The following is a 22,550-nucleotide window of genomic DNA, read 5'->3' as shown; positions in this document are numbered from 1 at the left end:
GTTCTCTTCTGTATATAAATCTCTAGATAGTTCGTGTCTGGAATCCTAAATTATTTGTAGTTTAGGATGTTTTCTTTTTGTATTAATTGCTCTAGTGTTGAACTACGTGCTATTAGGAGGATGTTCTTGTCCTCTTTGGTGCATCACCGTTATTAGGAGGATGCTCTTGTCCTCTTTGGTGCATCACCGTACCGTGTCATCCATAAATATAAGAGAATGGTTTCTCATCATATAAAACAATGGATGCTTGATGATTGAATGCCCAACCATTGGAAAAGAATTTTAGTGTATTATCATGATATTCCATAGATTTCGTAAGAGGGTGTTGAAAGCAAATCACGACCTATATTAAACCAAAATTAATGGAATATCATATAATTTAGGGATAGAAGGGGGTAATAATTAGTCCAACATTCACATAAGTTCCATAATTGATGTGAAGGCTATAAAAAGTAAGGGTAAAAAATACCCTTATAAGATGTCACATCATATTTCATATAATAGTTGATTGGTTGTTGACATGGCAACATGATCTCTAAAACATTAAAACCAAACATTAACTAAGTCTGATTAAATCCAAACATACCTTTGATTAAAATGGGGGCACTGTTTCATAGCCCTAAACCCACCAAAGGACACTACAACACCATCATAGAGAAGATAGACGAATGACCTTCATCATATCCCTCTTTCTCCTAGGATTGGATGGTGATTACAAATTTGTAAGGGAACATAGGATCTAATGCCCTAACCCATTAGAGTTAGATGCCCCAAACTCATTAGAAAGGAATATAATAACCCATGGGGGGCATGAATAGAAGAAAACTCTATCTTTTTGTGTTTTCATTAAACTATGTTTGGTTGCTAGGAAAATAGTAGAGAAATAAAAAGTTGTTTGTTTGATTTATTATTTTTATAAATAATTTCCTTTAACACTAATTTAGGATGCTAAATTTCCAATTTTCTCAATTTTCATAGACATTCTAGGCAACTAAGCATCTAAAAACACTACTACAAAAAACCAAAACAAGGACGCTTATATCCTTGGCGCTTTTAAAAAAGCGTCATTATTTAGTTGGATATACACAAATGTTGGCGCTCGTTTACTATGGCGCTTTATAACTGTCATTGAGCTGAATATGCTTAAAGACGTTGGCGCCTATTTTTAAGTGTCATTGTGTACAAACATCAACACGCATCCTTGGCACTTCTCACAAGCGTCATGTACTTTTTAACACAATATTTAATATTTTTTATTCCCTTCATTGAATTATTTGCACCCGCAAAAAGCATATTTCACAACCCGATAAACCTTGGCCATTTTCTTACACATCATACTAGATGTGAGTATAAAAGCCCTTAGAAGACCCAAACCCTCAGAGCATAAAAAACCCTAAGCCTTCACTCCCTATCAAAAACCGTAACCCTTGGAAGAGTACCATATTCACACCTCGATCTATATTTCTCTTGACTTTTAGGGAATGGAATCTCATAGATTTGAATGGGAACAAATAAGAAGTGAGGCAGAAGGCAATTTCGAGGTGATTCATCACATTGTGAAGTGACAACATGTAGTTGGTCATAAACTAGAGCTATTTGGGGTTTTCATTTTCAAGATCGTCTCTTTTGTGAAGCTACTAGAAGATGTGGAGGTTTTCATTTCAAGACCCATGCAAATCTGATTTTGAAGCTATCAAGATGTGGAGGTTTTGGGCTATCAGTGTTTTCCGGCCTGGTATGGTTTTGGCGTGGATTCATTTTGCTTCTTTGTTTATGGGTTTTTGGTTGTTTACAGAAATTTAAGGTTTTGTTGGACGTAGGTGTAAGGTTCTCAGAGATTGTGGGGAGTTCGTACTATATGGCGCCTGAGGTTTTGAAGCGAAATTATAGGCCTGAAGTGGATATATGGAGTGCTGGAGTGATTCTTTATATTTTGCTATGTGGAGTTCCTCCATTTTGGGCAGGTACTTTGTGGTTCTTGAATTGTGAGTATGTCTGTAATTGTTAGATTTGATTATGAAGTTGTTTGCTTTTTTGTTTTTGGCTCTTTTTGTAGAGACGGAACAGGGTGTTGCTTTGACAATTTTAAGGGGGTGATTGATTTTAAGAGGGAACCTTGGCCGCAAATTTCTGATAATGCAAAGAGCCTTGTTAGGCAAATGTTGGAGCAGGATCCCAGAAAGCAGTTGATTGCTCAACAGGTGCTTGGTAAGTAGTCTTTTGCAGATGTTTGATACTGGAATTTTTAATATTGTGTATGGGTTCACAATTTGCCTGGTCAGCTGAATTCTTTATATTTAGGTAATGTTTTCTGTATTTGTGAAGAAGATTTATTTTGGGGTCAATGTAGTAAAGATCAAATGGCCAACTAAAGAGACGAGTCTATGGGTTGGAAAAAGAGGAAGTTTTATGGTAATGGTAGTCGCTAAAGGCAGCATAGACGTGGAAATTAGACATCCTACAGTGAAAAGCAAAAAGTTTTGGCAAAAGTGAAAATTTTTTAATTGGAAGATTTTAGAAATTGGGACTGTGGATATGAATTCGTGACTTCCTAGGTTAGGCTATTTGGAAGGAGTTTTTACATTTTTGTGGAATCAAGTTGAAAATTTTCATATTTTTTTAAATTGTGTTGTTTATAAATTATTTAGAATTCATAGATTTTTAAAATTGTTCATAAATTTAATTGATATTTGGAATGGGTAAAATATTTTGAAACATGCCAATGATCAAATTCTGTGCAATGACCTTGGATTGTTTTAGTTGGGTTGCTCATATCGTGAGTGAACAGAGCATCAAAATCTCACTTAATAGCTGTTGCAGAGAGGGACTCAAAAAGGTATCGAATCAATTTGTTTATCTTTGGAATTTTGTTTTCTTTTATGCTGAGATTGTTTGGTGTCTATATTTGCAGGGTTTATCTTTTGCTGCACCAATTCCCACCCAATATAGAGATTGATGCCATGATAGAGAAGGTATCAGATCAATAATTACCCATTTTTATTTACTTCATTAATTTTTTTATTCTTACTAATGTATTATGCCCCAATAGTGGAGTTGCCTTTAGAGATGTCTGTGGTACATCCCCACAGATAACTTTAGATTTGTTGAGGGTGAGCTCAAAGAATTACACCAGGTAAGTTATAGTTTTTTGTTTTATGTATCCTATCACTATTTATTCTTGATAGTTGTACCATGTGCTCTTGTTGACTTTTGAGATATTATTGATTCAAGTAACCTACGGTGCTTTGGTATACGTGTGATTGAAATCCTATCTCTAGAACAGGCCATTGCATACATACATGGGCAAAAAGGATTATCATATTTTCCTTCATAGTGATCAAAGCAATTAGTTTGGTTGGTTTTTGTCAAGGAGTTTGGCACCATGTTGGAACTTTTATGACCTTTTTTTTTTCTCATTGTTATGTTTGTGGCATGGTGATAATTTCATGATTTGGGAACTTAAGATATGAAATAGTGTTGATTTTAGGTTATTATATTTTCTCTTTATTTAACAAATATAGGAATAATGAGGGATAATTTGGGAACTTAAGGATGAAATAATGTTGATACTTGACTCTTATATTCTCTCTTTATTTAACAAATATAAGTATAATTAGGGAAAAACCTAGAACAAATGAAATTGAAAAGTACAAAAGTAATACAGATGAAACAAAAGAAGGATTAAGTGTTGAATTATGTTGAACAATTTAAGAATGTTGATTCTAATTTGGGATTTCTTCATTAAAATTTCAAAATCCATGAATAAATTTTTTACTTTTTATAAAATATTTATTGAGATAAATAGAGCATTAATGGTTTTGATGTTTTGGATAGAAAACATAAATTTCAAGTTGGTTATCAATTTGTAAGTCTAAAATAATTGATCATTGAATTCACTACTTGCTGAATGTTTAAAAGAATTCTTCCATGTATCTTAAACAGATTGAAATTAAGATGTTTTTGCCTGCTAGATGTTCAAACAATAGTGTCATGATGTAATTAGATAGCTTTATATAGTGCTAGATTCCTGGGTCTATTGTTTTTTCATGATGTTCAATCTATTGAGAATGAATATTAAAAGAAGTTGCAATTAGAGTTGTCAGACTCAACATAAAAAATAAATGATCCAATCCAATTATTTTTGTCATGGGAATTTTTAAGGATATGAATGTATTAAATGGTTAATTAAAAAGTTATAAGGTTTTAAATAAAATTTAAAACTAAAAAAAAAAAATTAAATTTCAAATTTTCCAAAGAATTTGAAAAATGTAGATAAACCTTTAATTTTTAATTTTAATTTTTATTCTTTATTTTAAAAAAAATTTAACTTATCAAATATAGATTTGATTTTAGAGCTTCTTAAAGGTGTTAGTGATAACGAAGACTGTTAACTTCTTACCGTTTTGGATCATATATGAATTATGTTATTAGCTTTGATAAATAATTAAGTTCCTAATTTTTTTTATGAATAAAAAAGTTAATATTTTCTTTTCTTCTTGAAACACAACTCATTAAATGCCATAATTTTGTTAACTAACTTGCAGGAAGCCCAATTCTGATACTTGGATTCTGTCTCCCTAAAGTTTTTCACCCTTTGGTTTTCAATCTTTCTCCAGGTACACTACTAGAATTTTAATAGTTAAGTGATGGTTTGGATACATTTTCTATTTTCTTTTCTTCTTTTTTTATTTTTATTTTTAAAAACAAGAATTAGTGTTAAGTTATGTATAAAATTTGTTGACATTCTTTTAATCATTCACAAATTTTAAAAATTTGAGCATTATTTTGATCCTATTTGATAGCAAAAATGATAATTATTTTCTTACAAATTCCTTTCATTATAAAAACAAAAACAGTGAGAAGTTTCATTTTGTTTTTCCTTTTTTTAGTTCTTTTCTTTTCTAAAATGTAAAAATATTAAATTTTTTTTTTATAAATGATAAGTCTAGAATTATTTTTTTAAAAAAAATTGAAAAATGTATTATCAAAATATTATTATACTACTTTCTTACTTTTTCTTCCTCTAAAGAAAAAGGAGTTTTTCTTCTTTGTAGTGTGAAAAAGAAATATGAAATAATATGAAAACAAAAATTAAATTATGATTGCGCCATTGCCTTAATATTGAGGTGATGGTATTCCATCATACCTTGATGTGGTATAATCTGATGGACGCTCGAGGACAGGCAAATATAGGAGAGGAGACCCTTCACAACATTTACACTTGTGCCTCATAGAGCATGTCTTCTTCACCCCATATTTGTAAATGAGGACCATATCCAATGCCTTTACCATGGTTAGTATAAGGAGAAGTAAATAAGCAAAAGTTCATTTGCTATACTAATAACAACTTACAATATCAATTAGTAATACATAAAATCAAAACAATTGCTTGCTCATGGGTACTAATAAACCTTGGAAATGATGATGGATGAAGTTTAGGTTGGGAGTGCTAGATGGAAAATGTTGTCAACACGATTGCTTAATGTAAAAATAAAATCATTGTCATGTATGTTTTGAGCAATAGTGAATTATCTTGATTTGGCCTAGTAGTGACTCTCCAATAGCCTTCCTTCTTTGCAACCTCCAGCAGGATTTAAAATCCATACTAAGGTATATGCATTGAGATCTTTCTATTGTTTTGAATGTATGCAGCGGGTTGAAAGGTATGTTGACTTGAATAGTATGGGATGATTCATTTTATCTATTTCCTTAGGTTATCAATTTTAGGCTATTTGATTAATTGTTAATGAGATCTATATTGATGCATGTATCATCATTGATTCCTTAGGTTCAATTGTTGCTCTTCCCTTGACTGCATTATTGAAAATGGGTTCTTTGGCTTTCAACTAAAATTCAATGCCAAGGTGAGTCAATTTTTTTCCACATTTCATTTGATATTGGTTCTAACTATTATATTTTTCTTAAACATTTGTAAAAAGTCATAATTTCAATTATACTTATTGGTCATTGCATGTATAATTTAGAAATTTTCTATCCTTCCTATCTTTGTTACAGGTTGCAAAGGAAACTAGTTTGTTGAAAGAAGAGAAATCATTATATTGATGAAGGCATGATGACAAAAACCACGAAGATTACATTGATCAATGAACTCATTAGGAGGTTAAATTAGGTTTTTGTAGATTATGGTTTATCTTAATCGTCATTGCATTCATGTTTGTTCTTTTATTGAAGGACTTAGAAATTGTTGTTGAAATATTTTGATATGATTAATAAATTTGGATGTAATTATTGTATATAAACTAGTTATATTAATTATTCGAACTAAGTTATTTTACATCCATATTTGAAGATATTTTAATTAGTAAAATTTGAATTCGGTTTATGACTTTTAATTGTTTTTTATTTAATTATACAGGAAATTTTTTATTTTAATAAGAGGATATAAATATTATTTTTAATAGCAAGTGTTCAAAGATGATGCTTTTAGAAGTGTCATTGATAAAACTATTCAAAGATGACGTTCTTATAACTGTCAAAATTGGTAATTTTGCAAAAAATATTTCAATAGAAAGTATTCAATTATGACACTTATACGAGTGTCATTGTTAATATTATTCAAAGATGACACTTTCTTAAGTGTCGTTGAAAGCATAATTAAAGATGACGCTTCTTAAAAGCGTCATTGTTGGCTAATATATACAATGACAGGCCGGAAGATGACGCTTTAGAGAAGCGCCATCTTTCCTCTTTCTTGACACTTAATAAACGTCATTGTTTCTCTTTTTTCTTGTAGTGAAATCTTTGAAAGATATGGGGGAGCTAGCTTGTGTGATTGGAATTGAAATATTATAGGATAGGTCACATGAATTATTAGGATTATCTCAAAATGCATGTAAGAATATATAGAGTCCTAGAAAGATTTGGAATGGAAAATTGTTTCGCAACTATTGCATTAATATAGAAAGGGATAAGTTTAGTCTCATATGATGTGCAAGAAATGATTTAAAATACAAACAAATGGAAAGAATCCCTCATTTATGTGTTGTAGGAAGTTTGATGTATACCCAAATTTGCAACAATCTAAACATCAGCTTTGTGGTAAGCATGTTGAGCAAATAATAAAGTAATCCAAGGATGGATCATTAAAAATTGTATAGAAGCTACTGAAGTATCTACTAGGAATGAAAGAGTACATGCTCAAATTTAAGAGATTTGATCATTTAGGAGTGATTAGATATTAAATTCAGATTTTTCTAGATGTCTTGATAGAAAAAAGTCCACTTTTGTTTATTTACTCTAGCTAGCTAGAGGAGCAATCTCATGAAAAAGTGTGAAATATTTTTTCACAGCTTCATCTACTATGGAATTCAAATCTTTTGATTTTTTTGAGGTTACAATTCATGAAATGTGGTGTTGTGGAACATTATTTTAGAACTTAAATTCGTCAACGCTATTGTAAAGCCTGTAAAAATTAATTGCGATGATTCTGACTATCTTTTTCTTCAAGAATCACAAATATTCTAAGGGTGTGAGATTCATAGAATTTATATAATTTATCATTAAAAAGGAGGCCTAAAAACAAAGAGTACCAATAAAATTGAAGTTTATGATTGCTTATCCATTGATGAAAAGATTGCCATCAGAGACATTTAAGGAATACATGGAAAGGATGAGTCTTTGCTGTGATTATTAAATAATAACTTGTAGATCTGCATTATGATTATTAAGTGACATTTTCAAGTAAATAATGTGGTATTGATGTTTCTTATCTTCCCTTTTGTGTCCATATAAGAGATTAAATGAATGATTATAGGAGTAGTATGTGACAAAGACATTATTGTGGACATTTATGATTACTTCCCATTTATAGACCGAGTTACTTAGATTGCTAGTTTGTATATAGAAGAAAATGTGTTACAGTAAATGACAAACAACTGCCATGACTCACATTAGTATTCTAATTAACTATAATATTTATGATAACTTATTTAAGTATGAATTTGTCTATTGTATTGTGTTCCAGTAATGTTTCCTTATGGAATTTTACTTTGATGGAAAGTAAATTGTTTGTGATCTGAAACTCATCCTCTCTCAACCTATAAAAGTAATAGATCCATCATTACATGATATTAATTATTATTGTATAAAAAAATTAATAGGGCTAAGAGAGAGGTATCAATTTTCCATGGATTGATGTTAAAGGTCCTCATTTGAAACAAAGTTTCAATTATGGATCAAGGTATATCTAATAACTTAATTATATTTATGTTAGCAAAAGTCATGATATTCAATTTTTTTTTGGAATTATGATTTTTTTGCTTTCATGAATGATTAACAAAAAATTATTAAGAGAAAACTTTACAACAACTCATTTTTTTCCCTTATTTAATTATAGATGGAACTAACATCTTTGTATTTGAAAGAAATTAGTTCTAAAAAACAAATGTGCACTTTGAAATATTTTGTGAGGCTATGAATTCTTTTATCAATAAGACTTGCAAATTCATTAATTCTTAGCATGCAAGTTTGTCCATGGGATTGTCAAAAGTTTCTATATATGCCATATTATGCTTAGATATTGTGTAGCTAGCCTTCGTCCTTTTTATCAGCATTCGTGCATACATTCCATAATAGGTCATCCACCAACCCTAGTGAGAGAAAATTCCACCCCTCCAGTATTGAGATTCAAAGAGAGTCATCGTGGCAAAAGATCAGTGGGTTCATGATATCTACAACAACTGCAACGGCTTTGACACTCCTCTTCACCAACTAGATTATATCTAGAAACACCCAAGATATACGTGAGGTAAAGTACTAAACTCTAGATCTTGATTGTTTTTTTATATTTGTTGCTAATTATGTTGCTAAGATCTAGAGGCCCTAGGAAGTATTGCATGCACTTTAACTAGTCCTAGGATAGGGAATGGAATAATCCAAGTATTCCCTACATAAACAAGCTTCTCAACAATTGTATCTTAAGTTGAATGATATAGTAACTTCCTTTGAATTAAGAAACACTGTTGATTGTTGTATATATAAGACCAAATTTGTATTTTCGACTATGTATGTTGATGATATCTTTGCTTGCTAGTGGTGATCTTGGTGAGTTGCATAAAGCTAAGAAATTGGTTTGGGTATTGCAATGTTAACAAAAAAATTGTCTTTCTTTTTTTGGTGTCATTTTCCATCCTTATTCTTTTACTTTATTTAGTCTGATACTTTTAGTATGAGATCCCCTGTCATTTCTCATTCAAAACACAGAAATAGGAAGGAACCAACTGAAGGTGTACGTTCATATTTATATATTATGGTCCATACATAATTTTATGGACTCTTTTGACCACAGGGCATCCTTGCTGAATTATACACAACTATAGACTAGAAATTATCAGCGCAACATATCTTGTAATTGATTAACCACAGGATAGTAGGGATTGCCTTTTTTCAATTAATTTTATGCGGTGGGGTAAGATGCTTGCATTGCAATTCCACAGAGACCTTCCTTTGCAGTCACATCCCTTTGCATCCGTATGTAACCTACTTCACCCCATCCTGTGCCCCATGAGTTCTTCACCAGCCAATACTTCATCCCATCATCGCTGGTTCCGTAACCAACAGCAGCAACACCGTGGTCTAGTTCTGTGCCACACTGTCCTGTAAACACACCACTTGAATAGAATTGGAACTCAAACCCCCCAGCATCAATGGCAACAGCAATAGGTTGGTGGGCAACAGCCTTTTGCAGAGCCTTCTCATTGTTGGCTGGCACATCTTCATACCCATTTATCTTGGCTGCAGGGTGGGCTGCCTTCTTGCGGTTGCAGGTGCCATCAGTTCCCGCGTAGGGGTAGTTAGCTTCGGTGGCGAGACCATGATTTTGTTCTATGAATTTGAAGGCATCGTCCATTAGACCACCATTGCAGCCTTGATCTTCCCCACTAGTGTCACAGTCAACCAGCTCTTGTTCAGAAAGAGAGATTAGCTTCCCAGTTGATAGCTGAGTAATTCCTTCCATAGCTGCCACAGCCGAAAATGCCCAGCAAGACCCTGCATTTTTTTATCGTAAAAAAGTGAGAAAAACATCAATTTCAAACCATACTACAAAAATATTTTCACTTACCGCATTGGCCTTGGTCCTTGATGGGTGTAACAGCTCCTTTCTTTCTCCAATCGACAGTAGATGGCACTGCAGCAACATGCTCATATTTGAAAGAAGTTGCTTCGGTGGAGCAGATGTGGGCCTTGAATCTATTTCGGGAGGCTCTGAACTCTTCGTTGGTGAGATCTGCAAATTCATTGATGCTCAGCTTGTAAGATTTGTCCATGGCCTTGTTGAAAGATTCTATACGTGCCACATTATCCTTGAATATCTTGTAGCGCTTGCTTTTCTCATCAGCATCCTTATATACACGCCCATACTGAGCCATCCAATCCTCATGTCTCTCATACATTGATGCCTCAAGAAGGTTGCGGGCTGTGGCTTGAGATGCCCAAGCAGCCAGAAAGAAGAGCAAAGCCAAACAGATGTATTGGTACTGGTTAACAGAAGCCATGATATTGGAAGCAGTAGGGATTGATGAATTAAATGAGTAAGCAGATTGATACACTCGGAGATTGCAGCAGGGGTTTATATAGGAAAAATTCCCTCCCATAGCACACTGATCTCGAATAATACTGCCAAGTAAAACCTTCAATACGCTTATCTACGTGCCTTGGAAATTAAAATGTTGTGATTTGGACCCATCTCCATCAGCTACTTTGTTTAATATTAGTTGGTTAAATTATTACTAGAATTGTTCTCTTATGTATATAAATCTCTAGCTAGTTCGTGTCTGGAATCCTAAATTATTTGTAGTATTAGGAGGATGTTCTTGTCCTCTTTGGTGCATCACCGTACCGTGTCATCCATAAATATAAGAGAATGGTTTCTCATCATATAAAACAATGGATGCTTGATGATTGAATGCCCAACCATTAGAAAAGAATTTTAGTGTATTATCATGATATTTCATAGATTTCATAAGAGGGTGTTGAAAGCAAATCACGGCCTATATCAGACCAAAATTATTGGAATATTATATAACTATTAACTCCCAGCTTAAAGTAAGTGAATATTTTTGTCTCAACTAAATTGGGATTCATTCAATTGTGTAATACATCATCTTTGAAATGTACTTAATTAATTATTAGCACACGTTATCACTTTCTTTAACAACAAAAGAAAAATCTTAGGATCTTGTAGGTGTCCCTTGCTGGAAATCAATAGTTGAAAATTATCATTTAAATCAGAGTAACCCTAACAAACACAAGCAAATAATAAGGGGCAAATAAATGTAGGAAACCAAAATATAAAAATTTCAAAAGCCAAACATGAATAGTGGAATAAAACTGCAAAAACAAAATATGAAGAAGAGAACCTGTGGCACAATTTGTTAAGGCGGGTAACCATTGCCTTTAAATAGATTTCGCCCGGTGTAATACGGGGAACAATGGTGGTCTATCTCCAAGGACAACATCCTACTATTTGTGATGGTGAACTCCAATCACAAGCAGTAATACAACTACTCAAGAGTATTCCTTGAAAAAGAAAAACATGAGAGAGATTGCAAAATAGTGGAAGATCGATCAACTCTTTATGTTTTCATAATATGACTCTTTCATTCTCCATATAGGTCTTTTTTTCTTTTTTGTGAAGGAGAAAGTTTTTTTCTTTTATTGGAGTTTAATATATTGCTATTTTTAAGTGAAAAATATTTTCGATGTTTTTAGGAAACAATTGTTGATTTTTAGGAAATACATCAGCAACAAAACTGTGACGAATATTATTTTATTTTATTTTATTTTTTGTACTTCCTATTCTCATCCACTTCCTATGTGGGATATAAAGACTTAGGCAACCTTCTCTCAATCCCCCATACATTGCATGGTAGTAGAAAAAAAAAGGTACTATAATGGCCGAAGAAACATAAGAACTCAATGCATCAAACTTACCTTACAATGAGAAGTTATGAACCACAAAACTTTGATGAAAATTTAATTTTCTATAAACATTCTTATTGTGGATCAAGGAGCCACCATCGACATTGCTTTATTTACTCATAGTTGTGCAAGAAGGCTAGCATGAATAAGCTTTGAAACTTTTCTAGGTAGTCATAAAAGCCATAAAGAACTTGGCTAAGTTCTTATAGAAAAATGGTCCTGCTTCTACTCTCGTATAGGTGAATCCATCAAGTGCATTCTACAACTAAACAGGTCATTCCTAAGGAATATGGTATTAATTAAGAGAATGCACTTACCGTCAACCATTGTAGAGTATACACCATCTACATCATAGGAATGGACTCTTACAAATAATTAAATAACCAATGGTGCATGATATAGTCAACAAGTGACTTATCATTACCCATATGAAATTACTTCTTGAGATCTCCATTCATGTTGGTTGGGTTACTATATGTTAGACATAAACCTCATTGCCCTTGGTGTTTCTTCCATTACCTTAATATATATTTAGTTGCCTTTGTAGTGGAGCAATCAAATTCAAATCTAACATCATAAAATCTAGGGATATAATATATATCTTAAGTAGTTGTTACATAATATTGTTAGTTAAGCACATAAGTTCATTCTTTAATTATATATTTTACTCATAGCCTTTGTTGTTGTATGTAGCTTGGCTATCACAATGCTATAAAGGTTATGAAAATCTTATACCACTTCTAGTCATTATATCTTTTAAATCTCATAAGTCTCTTTGATTAAGACTCAAGAATTTTGTTTGCCTTTTGTATTGACAAGTTTTCCTAGTATTTTTAGATTCTACACAACTTTCACACTTCCTATAATTTTCTAAACAAAATTTTAGGTATCAACTTAATGTTTGCTATTTTTCTTTTTGTAAGAATAATGCACATGTCCTAACTTGACATACCATAAATCATGTGAGCCAACAATACAAGTAGAAAGCATTTTTATTAATAATATAAATAAAAAAAAATTAACATGAGCAAGCCTTGAGAAGCACATTCCCTTAATTTGTTGATCACAAGCAAAGGCCTCAAGTCACCTATAAATACTTGTTCATTACCATCCCCTCCACATATGTGCCTAGTATCCCTAGAGTCTACCACCTAGACCTATTATGGTTATCACATAAATCTCAGCTAAATGGGCCTTAGGTTTTGGTTCTTCATTCCTCTTCCTATGTTTGCATTATGTTGCATGCTGCCCAGGCTTTCCACACATGAAGCAATTTCTTTTTTCTTTTTTCTTTTTTTTTTTTAAATTTTGGGGTTCTAAGACTTGTTCATAGAATTTGAGTTAGATTTTCTTATTTTTTTTATTTTTTTTATTTTAGGACTTATTGTTGTTCTTATTGTTATTAGTACTCCTATTACTTTTGGGTTTGTCTTACTAGATTAGCCTAATAAGTTCTTTGGTTTTCTCAACATTGTCTTGGTTTTTATTTTGTTCTTCAATTGTAATATGGATTATCATGTCCGCTAAAGACATTGGTTCACTCTAATGTTCCATACCTTTTTTTTAGTCTTTCTAGGACTCAAGTAATGTTATGCCTAGTAATGAATGGTTTAAGTAGGTCAAAGTGTTCATTTTGTAGATCACTAATTAAGACATGTTATGCATGGATTAGAGATGATATATCTCTATACTCTGTCATTTGGAAATTTCAAAAATTCCTATGGTATATTTTTGTATTCTCACATGCTTTGACATTTTTATTCAATTTTTCCATTTATATTTTGCATTTTTAATAGAGCAATAAACATCAAGTAAGTTATTTGATAGGGGGTACTCAAGATCGCATGGAGAACTTGTTGATTTATTCCCTCTTACTTGGTCAACATAGCGTTCAAATGTTTCATCAAGTTTTTTGTTCAGTCAAAACATGTGTAGATTAACCACATCAATGGTAGAGAATGCACACTTCTTCTTTCTCTTAAAATGAGACCCATTGAATTGGTCTTACATATGCCAAGTTTGACAAGCACTAGGGAAGCGTTCATGGTTCTAGATCTACCCTAAGATTATTGCAAATTAATTTTTGAAAATTATTGTTTAAATTAAGGCAATCCTGTTGAACATAAGCAGATAATCTGTAGAACAAAAAATGTAAGAAACCAAAATATGTCGCAAATCCAAATCTGAGTGGTGGAATTAATGAAACCACAAGAACAAATTATGAATGAGAGAACTTATTAGGATCCATTAAGACGTACATGTAATCACTGCTCATAGAGTAGACCTCACCCCCTATGAGATAATATCTTAGTGCATTGTGATGAATAATGGTAGCCTACCTCCAAAATACATCATGTTGCTTATTATGGTTCCCATACCACGAGTAGCAACACAACTACTTAAGGCTAGGGATGGCAACGAGGCGGGTTTTTTCGGGTACCCGTCCCGCTCCGCCCCTAATGGGACGGGGTTTAAATTTAATAAACGAGTTTGGGACGGGTATGAAATTTTTTTTTTAAACCCGGGGCAGGTTCAGGTATTGCCTCATCCCCCCCTCCCCCCCGCCGTCCCTATTATATATAAAATTAATTTTAAAATTAATTTAATTTAAAATTTTATTTTACTATTTTTAATATATAGATAATAATAAAAAATTTAATAAAATAAGTTATAAAAAATATAATAATTTTATTATTTATAAAATATATTTATTTTAATGTAATTAAAAAATTTGAAAGTAATTAAAAAAAAAACTAAACGGGACAGGGATGAGTATTGTTTTTAATAAACGGGACGGGGTTGGGATGGGGGTGACCCATCCCGAACCCGCCCCGTTGCCATTCCTACTTAAGACATATTCCTCCATAAATGATATGGTTAATTTTTAATAGGGAAAATGTCAGAATAGTGGAAGATCAACTCTTTTTATTTTCCAAACCATGACTTCTAGTTTTCCATGTATGATTTTCTCTTTTTTTTATTTGATTTTCTAGATAGTGTTTTTCTCCTCTTTTATGTGAAAAGGGCTAATTAACTTGAGAAAATACCTAAGAAGGGGGGAGAATTGAGTGTTAAAAACTTTTTGTAAATAATTTACCATAATATATGATAAAATTAAGGTACAAATCAATATAAAGAAGTTGAGAGAAGAGAAATCCAAACGCTTTTATAGTGGTTCGGCAAGTCACCTAAGTCCACTTTCTTCAAGCTCCTAGCTGAGTAAAGGTTAAAGTCAAAGTCTTCAAACTCTTTACACTTGGATTCCAAGGTTTCAATGAACCTTCACAATCTCTTCAAGTAATCAACCTACTTGAATAATTTTGAGACAATTATGCTTTAGGGATAGAAGAAGCTAATAGTTAGTCCAACATCCATATAAGTTCCATAATTGATGTGAGGCTATAAAAAGTAAGGGTAAAAAATACCATTGTAAGATGTCACATCATATTTCATATAATAGTTGATTGGAAGCTGACATGACAACATGATCTCCAAAATATTAAAACCAAACATTAACTAATTATGATTAAATCCAAACATACCTTTGATTAAAATGGGGGCACTATTTCATAGCCCTAAACCCACTAGAGGACACTACAACACCATTGTAGAGAAGATAAACGAACAACCCTCATCATATCTCTTTCTCTTAGGATTGCATGGTGATTACAAATTTGTAAGGGAACAACCCAGGATCTAATGTCCTAAACCCATTAGAGTTATATGCCCCAAACTCATTGGAGAGAAATGTAAGATCCTATCGAGGGGAACTCAAACTTACCTTGAAACAACGTGAATGGTAGAAAACTCAATATCTCCATGGTATTTCTACTTCCATATTTTCCCTAAGTTTTTGTGTTTTCATTAAACTATGTTTGGTTGCTAGGAAAATAAAACAAAAATAGCAGAGAAATAAAAAGTTGTTTGTTAGATTTATTATTTTTATAAACTATTTCCTTTAAAACTAATTTAGGATGTTAAATTTCCAATTTTTAGAGACATTCTAGGTAACTAAGCATCTAAAAATCTTTTAAAGATATGGGAAAGGTAGCTTGTGTGATTGGAATTAAAATATTATAGGATAGGTCACATGAATTATTAGGATTATCTCATAATGCATATAATAATATATAGAGTCCTAGAAAGATTTGGAATGGAAAATTGTTTCACAACTATTGCATTAATATGGAAAAGGATAAATTTAGTCTCATATAATGTGCAAGAAATGATTTAAAATACAAACAAAAGGAAAGAATCCCTTATTTATGTGTTGTAGCAAGTCTGATGTCTACCCAAACTTGCAACAGTCCAAATATCAGCTTTGTTGTAAGCATGCCGAGCAAATCATGATAAAGTAATCCAAGAATGGATCATTAAAAATTGCAAAGAAGATATCAAAGTATCTACTAGGAATGAAAGAGTACATGCTCAAATTTAAGAGATTTGATCATCTAGGAGTAATTAGATATTAAATTTAGATTTTTCTGGATGTCTTGATAGAAAAAAGCCCACTTTCATTTATTTGCTCTAACTAGCAAAAGAAGCAATCTCATGAAAAAGTGTGAAATATTTTGTCATAGCTTCATCTACTATGGAATTCAAAATTTTCGATTTCTTTAAGGTTACAATTCATGAATTGTGGTGTTGTGGGACATTATTTTAGGTCTTAAATTTGTCAACTCTATTGTCAAGCCTCTAAAAATTTATTTGGATAATTCTATAACTATCTTTTTCTCCAAGAATCACAAATATTCTAAGGGTGTGAGATTCATAGAATTGAAATAATTTATTGTTGAAAAGGAGGCCTAAAAACAAAAAGTACCAATAAAATACATAAGTCTAAAGTTTATGAATATTGCTTATCCCTTGATGAAAAGATTACCATTAGAGACATTTAAGGAATACATGGAAAGGATGAGTCTTTATTGTGATTATTAAATAATAACTTGTAGATTTGCATTATGATTATAAAGTGACGTTTTCAAGTAAATAATGTGATTTTGATGTTTCTTATCTTTCCTTTTGTGTCCATATAAGAGATTAAATGAATGATGATATGTAGGAGTAGTCTATGGTAATGACATAATTGTAGACATTTATTAATACTTCATATTTATAGACTGAGTTACTTAGATTGCTAGTTTGTATATAGAAGAAAATGTGTTACAATAAATAAAAAACAACTGCCATGACTCACATTATTATTCTAATTAACTATACTATTTATGATAACTTATTTAAGTATGAATTTGTCTATTGTAGTGTGTTACAGTAATATTTTCTTTTGGAATTTTACTTTGATGGAAAATAAGTTGTTTATGATATGAAACTAGTCCTCTCTCAACCTATAAAAGTAATAGATCCATCATTAATGATATTAATTATTATTGTATAAAAAATTAATAGGGCTAAGAGAGAGGTATCGATTTTCCATGGATTGAAGTTCAAAGGTCCTCATTTGAAACAAAGTTTCAATTATGGATCACGGTATGTCTAATAACTTAATTATATTTATGTTAGTAAAAATCATGACATTCAAAATTTTTTGGAATTATGATCTTTTGCTTTCATGAATGATTAAAAATAAATTATTAAGAGAACTTTTCAACAACTCATTTTTTCCTTTATTTAATTGTGGATGGAACTAACATCTTTCTATTTGAAGGAAGTTGCTTCTACAAAACAAATGTGCACCTTGAAATATTTTGTGAGGCTATGAATTCTTTATCAGTTAGACCTACAAATTCATTCATTCTTAGCATAGAAGTTTTGTCCATGGGATTGTCAAAAGTTTCTATATATATATGCCACATTATGCTTAGATATTGTGTAACAATTGTCCTTTTTATCAGCATTCGTGTATACATTCCATAATAGGTCATCCACAACCCTAGAGAGAGGATTTCATCCCTCTAGTTCCGAGATTCAAAAAGAGAGTCATCGTGGTAGAAGATTAGTGGGTTTGCGATATCTACAACTACAACGACTTTGACACTCCTCTTCACCAACTGGATTATATCTGGAAATACCCACATCTGAGGTAAAGTACAAAATTCTAGATCTTGATTGTTTTTTATATTTGTTGCTTATGTTGCTAAGATCTAAAGGCCCTAAGAAATATTGCATGCACCTTAACCGGTCTTAGGATAGTGAATGGTGTAATCCAAGTATTCCCTACATAAACAAGCCTCTCAACAATTGTATCTTAAGTTGAATGACATAGTAACTTCCTTTGAATTAAGAAACACCATTGATTGTTGTGTTTATCTAAAGGTTGGTAAGACCAAATTTGTATTTTCGATTATATATGTTGATGATATCTTGCTTGCTAGTGGTGGTGTTGGTATGTTGCATAAAGCTAAGAAATTGTTTTGGCTAATTGCAATGTTAACAAAAAATTGTCTTCCTTTTTTTTTGTGTCATTTTCCATCCTTGCTCTTTTTCTTTATTTAGTCTGATACTTTTGGTATGAGATCCCGTTATTTCTCATTCAAAACACAGAAATAGGAAGGAACCAACTGAAGGCGTACGTTCATATTTATATATTATGGTCCATACATAATTTTATGGACTCTTTTGACTACAGGGGATCCTTGCTGAATTATACACAACCATAGATTAGAAATTATCCGCGCAACATATCTTGTAATTGATTAACCACAGGATAGTAGGGATTGCCTTTTTTCAATTAATTTTATGCGGTGGGGTAAGATGCTTGCATTGCAATTCCACAGAGACCTTCCTTTGCAGTCACATCCCTCTGCATCCGTATGTAACCTTCTTCGCCCCATCCTGTGCCCCATGAGTTCTTCACCAGCCAATACTTCATCCCATCATCGCTGGTTCCGTAACCAACCGCAGCAACACCATGGTCTAGTTCTGTGCCACACTGTCCTGTAAACACACCACTTGAATAGAATTGGAACTCAAACCCCCCAGCATCAATGGCAACGGCAATAGGTTGGTGGACAACAGCCTTTTGTAGAGCCTTCTCATTGTTGGCTGGCACATCTTCATACCCATTTATCTTGGCTGCAGGGTGGGCTGCCTTCTTGCGGTTGCAGGTGCCATCAGTTCCCGCGTAGGGGTAGTTAGCTTCGGTGGTGAGACCATGATTTTGTTTTTATGAATTTGAAGGCATCGTCCATTAGACCACCATTGCAGCCTTGATCCTCCCCACTAGTGTCACAGTCAACCAGCTCTTGTTCGGAAAGAGAGATTAGCTTCCCAGTCGATAGCTGAGTAATTCCTTCCATAGCTGCCACAGCCGAAAATGCCCAGCAAGACCCTGCATTTTTTTATCATAAAAAAGTGAGAAAAACATTCATTTCAAACCATACTACAAAAATATTTTCACTTACCGCATTGGCCTTGGTCCTTGATGGGTGTAACAGCTCCTTTCTTTCTCCAATCAATAGTAGATGGCACTGCAGTAACATTCTCGTATTTGAAAGAAGTTGCTTCGGTGGAGCAGATGTGGGCCTTGAATCTATTTCGTGAGGTTCCGAACTCTTCGTTGGTAAGATCTGCAAATTCATTGATGCTCAGCTTGTAAGATTTGTCCATGGCCTTGTTGAAAGATTCTATACGTGCCACATTATCCTTGAATATCTTGTAGCGCTTGCTTTTCTCGTCAGCATCCTTATATACACGCCCATACTGAGCCATCCAATCCTCATGTCTCTCATACATTGATGCCTCATGAAGGTTGCGGGCTGTGGCTTGAGATGCCCAAGCAGCCAGAACAAAGAGCAAAGCCAAACAGATGTATTGGTACTGGTTAACAGAAGCCATGATATTGGAAGCAGTAGGGATTGATGAATTAAATGAGTAAGCAGATTGATACACTCGGAGATTGCAGCAGGGGTTTATATAGGAAAAATTCCCTCCCATAACACACTGATCTCAAATAATACTGCCAAGGAAAACCTTCGATACGCTTATCTACGTGCCTTGAAAATTAAAATGTTGTGATTTGGACCCATCTCCATCAGCTACTTTGTTTAATATTAGTTGGTTAAATTATTACTAGAATTGTTCTCTTCTGTATAAAAATCTCTACCTAGTTCGTGTCTGGAATCCTAAATTATTCGTAGTTTAGGATGTTTTCTTTTTGTATTAATTGCTCTAATATTGAACTACGTGCTATTAGGAGGATGTTCTTGTCCTATTTGGTGCATCACCGTAACGTGTCATCCATAATTACAAGAGAATGGTTTCTCATCATATAAAACAATGGATAATTGATGATTGAATACCCAAACATTGGAAAAGAATTTAGTGTATTATTACGATATTCCATAGATTTCATAAGGGAGTTGAAACCAAATCACGGCCTGTCTCAGGCTAAATTTTTTGGAATGTATAACACCTAGCTTTTAAAGTAATGGAATATTTTGGTCTCAACGAAATTAGGATTCATTCAATTGTGTAACACATCATCTTTGAAATTTACTTATATTAAACTGATTGAGGTATTTTTTGTTTTTCTTGTTGTAATAAGCTAATTTTTGAGCTGGGAGTTTGTTATAAGTTAGTTACAGGTTACAAACCATCCCCATGCTCCTGATATATAGCCTTGTATTTCCTCTTGTATAATGGCTTGAAGGGGCAACCAAAACGTCAACAATACCAGTTGTCAAGTCATGGGTTCCTCAAATATGTCAACAATAACAGTTGTATAATGGCTAGTTTTAGATTTTCAATCCAGTGGTGGAACCCTCAACCCTTCGTATCATGCTCACCCTAGCTCTATCCTCACATTGACCGATATGACAACTAGATATCGAGAATGCATTCCTTAATAGGGATCTTCAGGAACAAGTCTACATTCACCATCCACCTGGGTTTATCAATAACCAATTCCCATCCCATGTATGCTGTCTTCACAAAGTCCTCTATGGCCTCGAACAAGCCCCCAGAGCTTGGTTCACCAAATTAAGTAACTCTCTAATTGAATTGGGATTTCAATGCTTCCGGGCTGACAGCTCTTTGTTTTTCCGGCACATAGATACAGAAATTCTATTTCTTTTAATCTATGTAGATGACATTCTCATCACCGGTAGTGATACCTCTCCAGTAAATTCCTTCATTTCTCACCTAAGCAACACATTTGCACTTCGGGACCTTGGCACTCTCAGTTATTTTTTGGGTGTTGAAGCACTCATTGACTAAATTCCCTCCATCTCAACCAATGGAAGTATATTCAGGACCTTCTCAAAAGAACCAATTTGCTTGATGCTAAATCAGTTATCACCCCGGGTGCTCTGGGTAAACAACTCTTATGGTTTATGGAGATCCTCTTCCTGATCCTACTCTATACAGAAGCATGATTGGGGCCCTTCAATATGTAACTCTCACAAGACCGGACCTATCCTTTGTTGTTAACAAAGCTCGCCAATTTATGGCTCAACTCACTGGTGTGCAGTCAAGAGAATCCTTCGCTATCTGAAAGGCACACCCTCGCTACTACATGTTTCTTCCTCCCTTGATATTCAAGGGTATACTAATGCATATTAGGCATCTTGTCTTGATGATCGCCACAGCACTGGTGGATATTGTCTCTTCCTAGGACCCGACTTGGTCTCATGGTCCTCCACTAAACAAAAGGTAGTCTCCTGAAGTAGTTCAGGATTGGAATGGCGAGGTCTTGCATCTCTTACAGCTGAGATAACTTGGGTACAATCAATTTTGAAGGAGTTGTGCATACCTCAAGTTCTTCCTCCTCTAGTTTGGTGTGACAATCAAAGTGCAGCTACCTTAGCTGCCAATCCCGTACTTCATGCACGCTCCAAACACATTGAACTATACTTACACTTCATTCATGACAAAGTCCTTCAAAAAGATCTGATCATACAATACATTACTTCCACAAGTCAGGTAGCTAATATTTTCACAAAACATCTTCCAAGTTCACTGTTCTTCACGTTTAGTTCCAAATTATCAATAGTCCCACGCCCAATGAGCTTGCAAGGGGATGATAAACATCAAGAACCTAACTAGATCAGCAGTTGCTTAACGGACTCCCCACCAAAATGATATCTTGATTAGTTGAATGGTTACACCTGTAGCTTGTTAGTCTAGTTGTTAAACAAATCTGTACATAAAACCATCTTCTTGCAATAACAGAAAGCAAGTTGTCTTCTCCATTGCTGAAGCTCTTTCATGGAGAACCAAGGAGAAGATTTAGGACTGAAGTTTTTCCTCGGCCATTTTAGCAGAAAAGGGAACTTTTTTATAGCGCTCCAAAATGGTATATTGCATGATGACAAAAGATTCTAGACTGGAGTTTAATGAAGTTAGCCATACATTAAAGCCTGGAGGTAAGATGCACCTAGTGCCATATTATTGGAGACTTGTTCTGGCCTTGTGGTACTAAGTCCAAAAAAATGTGACATTCTATGACCTGCTATATCAAAATGATGGATATGTATCATAATTTGGGCATGGAGCATGCAATGAGTGGGTCATGTATAATCTGCAAAATAAGACTTCAAAGCCACAGGCAACAGCTAGGATTGATGAATTAAAGGAACAGGCTTGAATTGAATTAATATAAAGTTGGTTCAATGGGTTCATGTAATAAAAGGTTTCCATCAGTTATATATCAA

At 33.3% G+C, this 22,550-nt stretch overlaps 2 protein-coding genes and 1 long non-coding RNA gene across 6 annotated transcripts; 1 reads left to right on the top strand and 2 right to left on the bottom strand.

The window, feature by feature from the left end:
- The first annotated feature begins 1,009 nt into the window (after positions 1-1,009).
- LOC104880825 (uncharacterized) lies at positions 1,010-6,254 on the top strand. Of its 4 annotated transcripts, none has more exons than XR_009467114.1 (7): positions 1,010-1,735; positions 1,821-1,964; positions 2,057-2,208; positions 2,761-2,836; positions 2,912-2,972; positions 3,050-5,864; positions 6,016-6,254. It is a non-coding gene; the product is annotated as an uncharacterized LOC104880825 (long non-coding RNA). The 4 variants fall into 4 exon arrangements; XR_002031175.2 differs by having other exon boundaries at positions 2,912-4,616; positions 5,789-5,864; XR_009467113.1 differs by having other exon boundaries at positions 1,098-1,735; positions 2,912-3,133; positions 4,545-5,864.
- A 3,161-nt stretch (positions 6,255-9,415) lies between these two features.
- LOC100257415 (senescence-specific cysteine protease SAG39) lies at positions 9,416-10,577 on the bottom strand. The gene is made up of 2 exons (XM_002280179.4): positions 10,082-10,577; positions 9,416-10,008 (listed from the first exon to the last, which is right to left on the bottom strand). Exons 1-2 carry the CDS (start codon positions 10,512-10,514, stop codon positions 9,416-9,418), a joined length of 1,026 nt encoding a protein of 341 aa, XP_002280215.1. The 5' UTR covers positions 10,515-10,577.
- Positions 10,578-18,634: 8,057 nt separating this feature from the next.
- LOC100252285 (senescence-specific cysteine protease SAG39) lies at positions 18,635-19,734 on the bottom strand. Its single transcript, XM_002280194.5, is given in 3 exon segments — positions 18,635-19,063; positions 19,065-19,228; positions 19,302-19,734. Coding segments are annotated over 3 exon segments (1,026 nt in total).
- Positions 19,735-22,550: the final 2,816 nt, after the last annotated feature.

Source organism: Vitis vinifera, chromosome 12 (genome assembly GCF_030704535.1).
Source record: "Vitis vinifera cultivar Pinot Noir 40024 chromosome 12, ASM3070453v1".
In the NCBI taxonomy this organism is placed as follows: domain Eukaryota; kingdom Viridiplantae; phylum Streptophyta; class Magnoliopsida; order Vitales; family Vitaceae; genus Vitis; species Vitis vinifera.
Note: the sequence above shows the minus strand (reverse complement) of the source record. Positions and strands in the feature narration are given on the sequence as shown.

Excerpts from the sequence above, each read along its gene's own strand:
- LOC100257415 (XM_002280179.4), bottom strand. The coding sequence starts at position 10,514 with ATGGCTTCTGTTAACCAGTACCAATACATCTGTTTGGCTTTGCTCTTC. Across the intron at positions 10,009-10,081 it reads CAAGGACCAAGGCCAATGCG|GGTCTTGCTGGGCATTTTCG; the intron begins GTAAGTGAAAAT and ends AAAAAAATGCAG.